Source organism: Tiliqua scincoides, chromosome 16 (assembly GCF_035046505.1).
Source record: "Tiliqua scincoides isolate rTilSci1 chromosome 16, rTilSci1.hap2, whole genome shotgun sequence".
NCBI lineage: Eukaryota > Metazoa > Chordata > Lepidosauria > Squamata > Scincidae > Tiliqua > Tiliqua scincoides.
The window spans coordinates 3,948,447-3,957,457 of record NC_089836.1 but is presented as its reverse complement, the minus strand read 5'-3'; the positions used below and the strand labels follow the sequence as shown (position 1 = coordinate 3,957,457).

Below are 9,011 nucleotides of genomic sequence, written 5' to 3'. Positions count from 1 at the left end.
AGGCAGTGGGGGGCATTCCAGGGCAGGGGGTTAAGGCAAGGTGGGGTGGGAGGGGGCGGAGCTGGCGGCAGGCCCTGCCACCCTATCCTAACCCCCCCCCAACGAGCCCTGGGGACCCAAGATGGGTCTCCTCAGATCTGCACCTGCTCAATAGCAGAGGGTTGGGCTGTCAGGCAGCCCATGCTATGGGCATGGTCCCTGTTGGGGAGGGGCTGTTCAGTGGGATGACCCCTGTTGGGGAGGGGGTTGTTGTTCAGTGGGGGGGGCAACCATTCCTGGCAGGTGGGGCTGGACAGGCAGAAATGCAGCAGGTGGAGCTCAGGGGCTGAGCAGCTGCTTTGCCTGTGGAACCTCCTGCTTGCAGCTCCCTGCAGCATCTCAGCCGGGCCTGTGACGTCGTCGGAATCTCCAGGCCCCGCCCTCCAGCTGATCACTTGAGCCACCCTTGCCTGGGCGGTGAGGACTTCGTTTCCCGCCGTGCCCTGCGCGCCCGCCGCCTCTCAAGCGGGCGCCCCTTCTCGCGCGCGGCCCGCTGGGAGATGTAGTCCCCCCATGCGCCTGGACCATGGCCTCCGCGGGTGGCAGCTGCAGCCTGGGCTTCCCCGCCGCCGGCGACGCGGAGCGCCCGCACCCGCGGCCCTTCCTCATCGGGGTGAGCGGGGGCACCGCCAGCGGCAAGGTGAGGGCGGCCCTCCCGCGGGAAACCCGTGTCTGCCGTTCAGACGTGCTCAGGATCCTCCTTCTCCGCCCCCGTGTCAAGCAGGGCTGCGATCTGGCCTGGGCTGCACCGCAAGGCTCCTGCAGTGGGCAGCTCGCAATTAACTAATTAGTAGCTTGCAATTAATTGATTAGCAGCCTGCAGTTAGGGGTGCAGTGAGGTTTCCTGGTGCTTCTTGCAACCGCGCAAACCCCCTTCCTCCAGACAGTGGCACACAAATCCTCCCCCCCCCGTCTGTGCCAGTTTGCCCCCCTCCTTGCATCCCTGGGGTTGCCAGCTCTGCCTGTGATGTTGGACTTGGAGAGATCTCCCCTCCCAAAGAGTTAGAAAATATTTATTGACCCAGCATGTGATTAGCTTGTGGAACTCCTCGCCACAGGATGTGGGAGGGTGGCTTCTAACCCAGGTGCCTTAAATGGGAAGCTGGACTAGATGGGCCTTTGGCCTAATCCAGCAGGGCTCTTCTTAAGACCCACCATCTATCCCACCCACCCACTCCTGGGTTTCCCCACAACCCTGTGAGATAGCCTTGTGCAGCTTCCCCAGGCCTCAGAAATCCTCCTGGACACGACCGGTAAGTTCTTCTGGTTGCATCTGGGAAGTCAGGTAAGATCCTCCACTGTGGGTTCAGGATAAAAGGGGCCCATCTGTATTTTGAAAACCCTTCTCTTGACCAAAAAGACAATACGCTACTTTCGAAAGTCTGAAACCAGATTATTTTTTTTTAAATAGAAAGGCTTACAAACGCTGCAGGTGACAGCTGTCATTTTGGAATGTTTATGTATGGGGGAATGCCATATATATGCCTTAAGTGCTGTGCTGAACATCCCCCCAGATAAGTTGCTTGTAGTCTGGGTGTATAAACAAAAAGAGTGTTTGCCTCTTTTGGAAAAGGGGTCCAGTGTGGGAGGCTGCCAGACTGACTCAGACTCTAGGCCCCTCTAGATCAGTGTTTCCAACACAGGCTGGGGCAGTGTCTCTGCAGCCTTTAAGGCAGAGATTTCTCTCTCCCCTATCTGGTGGTCTTCAGGATTGATTCTGGGGCCTCCTAAGTGCAGGACAGGGACTCGGAAGACTGAACCATAGTCGGGGCCAAGGAGATCCTCCTCACCTCACCTGGCTTCACGTTTTGATTGCTTTTCCTCCCAAGTCAACCGTCTGCGAGAAGATCATGGAGCTCCTCGGTCAAAACGAGGTGGACCATCGTCAGCGGAAAGTCGTCATCCTCAGCCAGGACCGGTTCTACAAAGTGCTCACCATGGAGCAGAAAGCCAAAGCCTTGAAGGGGCAGTACAACTTCGACCATCCGGGTATGGCTTTGGGTGCGCGTGAGATGGGGTTCCCCCCCTTCCAGGGATATCATGATGGAGAGAGGCTTTCAGTTGTCGTTCTGGGAGAGTCTTTTGGGAGCCATTTAAAGATGAAAATCTTGGTGGGAGGAATTTTTCCATAGGCTCTTAAGTCATGCGAATGTCCAGCAAACCTTTGGGAGATTCAAGGCAGCTCATGGTATTGATTGAAACACCTTTATGTATCAAAGATACACCTTTATGTAGCCAAAAAATAGGATGGTGTAGTGGTTCAAGAATTGGACCTGGAAGATCAGATCCCTGCTTCGCCATGAAGCTTCCTAGGTGACCTTGGGCCAGTCACTATCAGCCTCACCTGCCCCATAGGGTCCTGAATCCGGCAGTGGAGGGGCAGTTATGGAGGCCTCCTCAAGGTAAGGGAATGTTTGTTCTCTTACTTTGGGGCTGCATTGCGGCTACATCAGGGCTGGAAAGTTGGATAGGATTGGGCCTTGAGACTACTGGTCTTGCCCTGCGATATGCAGCTCGAAGCAAGCAGTGGTCTTTAACTTGTCAAGAGCTAGTTTCTTGAAAAGGTCAGGTTTCTTGGTGGAAATCTGCAGTTGGTTTGTGACCCACTTCTGGGTCCTGACCCACCTGTTGAAGGTCTCTCTGTGCTAGGAGGCAGCCTCTGGGTTCTCGCAGGGCAACACAAGCATTCTTGGCTGATGACCCAGGGGAGTAGAACATCCAGCACAGATTCCTCTGCAGCATGCAACAGTTGCCCGACTCACGAGTCAGTCTAGAAAGCGTACTGCGAAGGCAGGCAATGCGGCAGTCACAGTACAGGTGGAATGGGCTCAGACCATTGGCATGTTCACATGTTATGCTGTACCCGGATACGCATTTCTGTGTGAATGGCTGGACCTGGGTTCGTTTTACAGAGCAGTGATCTGCGAATGCTAGACACAGACTGTTGCTGAGTTGAATGGATATTGTGAGCCAGCTGTGTCCCGGGTACAGCTGAACATGTGGGCAGCCCCGCTGTGGGAATGTCTCTCATGTTGCGCATGTGATATGTGAATTGTGGGTCCAAGATAGAAGCTGCCTGTGCGTTTTCCACATGCTGAGCTGCCCTGTCTCAAAACGACGCAGATGCTTTCGACAACGAACTGATGCAGACCACCCTGAAGAATATCGTGGACGGCCAAACGGTTGAGGTTCCGACCTACGATTTTGTGACACATTCCCGGTGAGCTCTGTGCCTTCTGTGCACAATTCTGTATCTGTGTGGGGCACGGGGTGCTTCAATGGGAAAGGCCTGCTTAGCCCAGCATCCTGTTTCCTCACAGTGGCCCAGACATCTCTGGGGAAGCCAAAGGCAGGGGCTTTAAACACATTGAAGGCATCAGACTGCATTTGCAGTTCACTAGTGCCTTGGCACTTAAATTTCTCAGTGCATGGTTTTTGAAGTGCCACCCCAGAACTGCAGGCTTCCCCGAGCTCTCCTGTCTGCACAAGTATATTGCTCGCCCCTTTTTTGCCCCTCTCCTGACGTTCCACATCGCATTCGCTGCAGGCTGCGTGAGACGACTGTGGTCTATCCAGCGGACGTGGTCCTTTTTGAGGGGATTTTGGTGTTCTACAACCAAGAGATCCGGGATATGTTTCACCTCAGGCTCTTTGTCGACACCGACTCGGACGTCAGGCTTTCCCGGAGAGGTAGCCCCTGTCTTTATCGTTTTCATTGCTGCGTTTCATCATTGGGGGAGCTGTTTGCATAACGCACTGGTTCACAAACGTCTTAGCCCAGGGACCCGCTTTGTAGAATGAGAGCCCTTCGGGACCCACCAGAACTGCTGTCAGTTGACCTCTTCCACCACTGTAAAAAAAAAAAAATCTAGAAGTTTCCCATGACTGTGAGTTTTGGCGAGCCACACATTTCAAACTGGCCTTTTGGTTTCCTCTGCTGTAGTTCTCCGAGATATGAAGCGGGGAAGAGACCTGGAGCAGATTTTGACCCAATACACGACGTTCGTCAAGCCAGCCTTTGAAGAGTTCTGTCTGCCGGTAAAGGGCCGTTTGCTTCTCAGACACTGCAGCAGAGGAATCTGGGGTTAGCAGCCAGGAGAGACGGCCCCAAGTCAATTGGCAGATCCCTGCCGCTTTTGTGTGATTTCTTCTGCTTCTGTGGATGGAGTTGGGAGAGGAGTGGAGTATTTGAGCAAGAGTCTGGAGGGGGGAGGAAGGAGGGATGGAGTCGTAAGCCCAAGTGATACAGTTTAAAGGAGTGTCTCCCTCCCCCCCTCCGTCTTTCCAGCTATTCTATAGTTGAGAAGACACATGGCGTCTTTGCGCAGTGGGGTGGCGGTGGTGGGGAACAAATTTTGGAGAAATGCTCATTCAAAGTAGACCTGTTACACAAAGAGAGCCCTGCAGGACCTTCTCTTTTCATAATAGTTTTGAGTTAAATTTTTCTTCCTAGACCGTGGCTTTTAAGGACTGCTGTTTCTTTTCCCATCCGCAGACCAAGAAATACGCGGACGTGATTATCCCTCGAGGAGTAGACAATATGGGTAAGTGGATTGTGCCATCTCCTGGCCACGCTGGGCATCTGTCGGGCTCATTTTTGGAAACGTGTGCCCACGAGCTAAACTGTTAGCATTAAACAAAATCAGAGTGGGGGACATAAGAACATCAGGAGAGCCGCTCTAGATGAGGCCACGGGACCACCTAGTCCAGCTTCCTGCATCTCCCTGTGGCCCACCAGATGCCTCAGGGAGCACACAAGACCACAAGAGACTTGCATCCTGGTGCCACTCTTTTGTACCTGGCACTCAGGCAGCTTACTTTGAAAACCAGGAGGTGTATGTACCCATCACAGCTTGATGGACTTTTCCTCCACAATTTTTCTTCCCACAATCGTGGTCTAAGGCAGAGAGATCTTCAATGGGGGTGGGGTTCAAGACCCATAAGTGGGTCCCCGCTGTGCTGCTGCAGCCATCTTTTTTCCCCCCACCCCTCACCTGCTCTCTGTTTTGCCTCCTCATTCTTTTCCTGCTCCTCTCGACACTGAATGCATGCTGTAGGTGTACCAGGGTGCCCCTTCTCCCCTTCCAGACAGCACAAAAGGGGCAGTATGTATCTTTAATTGGCCACCAACAGGTGAAAGAGAACTTGTGGCCACTTACGCCCCACTGAACCTTTGGAGCTTGGCGTTTGAGGGTCAGTGCCAGCTCAGAGCAAGCTGAAGACAAATCTTTGAGGTTCTGATTTGCTCTGTCCCTTACAAAATGGGGTAGTAAAGGAAGGGCCTGAATGAATTCCTTCTGTCTTCTCGGTTCCTTGGCAGTTGCGATCAACCTCATTGTTCAGCACATCCAAGACATCCTGAACGGCGACATCTGCAAGTGGCAACGTGGGGCGATGAACGGACACGGACGCTCGTCCAAGAGGCCTTTCCCGGATCAAGCGGACAGCAGTCCCATCCTGGGTCCCGGCAAACGTTCTCACCTGGAGTCTAGCAGCCGCCCCCACTAGGGTGGCTGTGACTTGGGACACTTGCCTCCTGGATGCCCCAACTGGGCTTCGGTTGAGGTACTGAAGAGCTGCTGTCTTCTGGCATGCTGGAGGTTGGACTGTTGCCCCTTCGGAGACTGTGGAAGTGTTTCCTTGTATTGTTTGGAGATCTCTCTAACTAACCCTTCCTCCATAGACCCTGGGAAGTCAGGATCTTTGTGGTGCTCTTTCTAGGGAGGAAGCGGCTCTGGGCTCAGAGCACATCCCTTGACCGACTGAATGGCATCTTTGCCTGTGCTCTCTCCCCCATCAGGTTTGACGTTAATGTGACTTAGGGTGCCAGTTAACAGTGTTCAGCATCCTCTGGTGGTAGCAGTGAGAGGCTGTTCTCAGTGGGATGAGTGGGTTTAAGAGCCACCTGGAACGTGGAACATGAGCGCTTTAGATTATATCGAGCCACTGGTTGAAGGGGATGTGGCTTGTTGTTTATGCATCTAGTAGATGCATCAAAGGACCTGCCTGGTCTGATGGGCAGGAGGTACTGTTTTCCCACAAAATTAGACTTGGTGAAGAAAACAAGCACCGGCAAAGACCTGAGTTACCTGTGACACCTGTTGGAGGTGACAGAATTCTAGATTTATCCCCTTCAGGCTGGAGGACGTAAGTTTTAATCCCAAGCTCCTCCCAAATGAACACCTTGGAGGAGGGTTGAGTGTAGGGCCTGTCTCAGGTCTGCAGGTGCAGCCTGGCTCCAAAATCTGGACTCGCCACCTGCAGTGGAGCAATTCAGAATTCTACCACTTCCCTAGATGCAAGTTAGGACTGGGCTAAACACCCCCGTGCCCTTTGGAACGTGCTCCTGGAGCGCAGGAAGCGTGGCATACATTTTCTTGACCCTTAAAATCTCTTCTGTCCCAAAGCGATGGGGGAACAGCGGTCTGCGTCCTGCCCCATGGCTCAGTGTGGCTGAATCTGCTGGGTAGAAACAAACTTTTTGCAGCAGAGTGTGGTGGGTTTTAGGGCAAACGGAAAGCCAGGTGAAGTCAGCTGTGTGTAGCAAAGGCTGCAGGCCTCATCTGCGTCAGGATCTGCCCCGCTGAACAGATTTTGCATCTGAGAAACCAGGCACAGGCTTGCCCTGGCAACCCCACTGAAACCCCCAGATAAATAGCTTACTAACATGACTCTGCAGTTGCTGCTCAGCTCACGGAGGCCTTCAGGGTTCCCAGCTGTGTCCTCGGCCTCTAGCCCCATTGCGAGTTTTTCATACCGTTTGTTGTGTCACGTTGTTGATTAATAAAGAAGCAAGAGCAACACAGAAGCTGAGTTGAGTTTTCATTGCGCTGACTGTGAAATACACACATTGACACTATTTACAGGGCAAAACAGAAAGGAACACAAGTGGGTCAGCTCAGTTTTTGAAACATGAAACGGAAGATACAGGAGGAGATGCCCAGAGGAGGGGGGAGGAGGAATTTCTCACTCCTTCCCCCTCAAAGGAAATAGCTTTTTAATATCTACAGAACAAAGTTGATTAGGACTCTTTGGAAAGACCTGACTTCAAGCAACTCCTGCCTTGGATCACTTGCTAAAAATGTCCCTTCCTGGAAAAACTAGTTAGGGGGAAATCCGTTTGGGGGCTGCTAAACCAGGCATATCTAGCTGGTCTTCCAAGCCAGTGCGAAACGGCTGGGAGGTAAACAGGGAACAGAAAAGCCTGCCCTCTTGTGGCTGCGACTGGAAGTGCCTGAGACTGGAAGTGCCAGGGCTGGCTGGTAAACGGGAGCAGAGACGCCTGCCCTCTTATAGCCATGAATGGAAGTGCAAAGGTGCTGGCAAATAAATTAGGATTTTAAAAGGGATTTTAAAAATACTCTTTTTTTTTTTTTGTTCATGCCATAAAAATTTAAAAGGTCTGGCAAATAATCAGGAACTGAAAAGTCTGCCCTCCTGTGGCCATAAGTGAAAGTGCAATGGGAATAGCAAACAGAGATTTTAAAAGGGATTGTAAAAATGCTCTCTTTTTTTGTTCACGCCATAAAAATTTAAAAGTTCTGGCAAATAATCAGCGACTGAAAAGTCTGCCCTCCTGTGGCCCTGAGTGGAAGTGCAACGGGGATGGCAAATACATAGGGATTTTTAAAGGGATTTAAAAATGCTTTTCTTTTTTTTTATTTTGTTCATGCCATAAAAATTTAAAAGGTCTGGCAAATAATCAGGGGCTGAGAATTCTGCCCTCCTGTGGCCCTGAATGGAAGTGCAACGGGGCTGGCAAATAAATAGGAATATTAAAAGGGATTTTAAAATGCTCTTTTTTATTTTTTTATTTTGATCATGCCATAAAAATTAAAAAGTTCTGGCAAATAATCAGCGACTGAAAAGTCTGCCCCCCAGTGGCCCTGAGTGGAAGTGCAACGGGGATGGCAAATACATAGGGATTTTTAAAGGGATTTTAAAATGCTCTTTTTTATTTTTTTTATTTTGTTCATGCCATAAAAATTAAAAAGTTCTGGCAAATAATCAGGGACTGGAAAGTCTGCCCTCCTGCGGCTGTGAATTGAAGTACAAAAGGACTGCACAAGCAGACACTGCAGGGTTGTTGTCTGCCCTAAGCTATTCCTATGGGATGTGTGTTTTGCACCAGGATGCAGTGTTAACAGTCTTCTGGGGTTGTCTGGTGGCTGAGGCTGAATCCTGGATAGTTGGCAACCCTCTGGGCTTAAAGGGTAAAGCCCCCTGAATTCCTCCTTATTATTTTAATAGACACTTATTTTCAGCGCTGCTGTAGCTTGAACAAAACGCCCCCCCCTCTTCTTTTTGTTGTTGTTCATGCCATTAAAACTTAAAAGTTCTAGCAAATAATCAGGGACTGAAAAGTCTGCCCTCCTGTGGCCATGCGTGGAAGTGCAGCGGGGCTGGCAAATACATAGGAATATTAAAAGGGATTTTTAAATGCTCTTTTTTATTTTTTTATTTTGTTCATGCCATAAAAATTAAAAAGTTCTGGCAAATAATCAGCGACTGAAAGGTCTGCCCCCCAGTGGCCTTGAGTGGAAGTGCAAGAGGGCTGGCAAATAAATAGGGATTTTAAAAGGGATTAAAAATGCAGTTTTTTGTTGTTCATGCCATCAAAATTTAAAAGGCATATCAAATAATCAGGGACTGAAAAATCTGCCCTCCTGTGGCCGTGAATGGAAGTGCAACGGGGCTGGCAAATAAATAGGGATTTTAAAAGGAATTTAATAAACGCTGTTTTTTTTGTTCATGCCATAAAAATTTAAAAGTTCTGGCAAATAATCAGAGACTGAAAAGTCAGCCCTCCTGTGGCCATGAGTGGAAGTGCAGCGGGGCTGGCAAATACATAGGAATATTAAAAGGGATTTTTAAATGCTCTTTTTTATTTTTTTATTTTGTTCATGCCATAAAAATTAAAAAGTTCTGGCAAATAATCAGCGGCTGAAAAGTCTGCCCTCCTGTGGCCCTGA

At 50.4% G+C, this 9,011-nt stretch overlaps 1 protein-coding gene across 1 annotated transcript; it reads left to right on the top strand.

Annotated features, from left to right (window-relative positions):
• The first annotated feature begins 546 nt into the window (after window positions 1-546).
• UCK1 (uridine-cytidine kinase 1) lies at window positions 547-6,836 on the top strand. The gene is made up of 7 exons (XM_066610604.1): window positions 547-679; window positions 1,869-2,028; window positions 3,163-3,259; window positions 3,587-3,729; window positions 3,983-4,077; window positions 4,535-4,583; window positions 5,360-6,836. Exons 1-7 carry the CDS (start codon window positions 566-568, stop codon window positions 5,545-5,547), a joined length of 846 nt encoding a protein of 281 aa, XP_066466701.1. The 5' UTR covers window positions 547-565; the 3' UTR covers window positions 5,548-6,836.
• Window positions 6,837-9,011: the final 2,175 nt, after the last annotated feature.

Excerpts from the sequence above, each read along its gene's own strand:
- UCK1 (XM_066610604.1), top strand. The coding sequence starts at position 566 with ATGGCCTCCGCGGGTGGCAGCTGCAGCCTGGGCTTCCCCGCCGCCGGC. Across the intron at positions 2,029-3,162 it reads GTACAACTTCGACCATCCGG|ATGCTTTCGACAACGAACTG; the intron begins GTATGGCTTTGG and ends AAAACGACGCAG. Across the intron at positions 4,584-5,359 it reads TCGAGGAGTAGACAATATGG|TTGCGATCAACCTCATTGTT; the intron begins GTAAGTGGATTG and ends GTTCCTTGGCAG.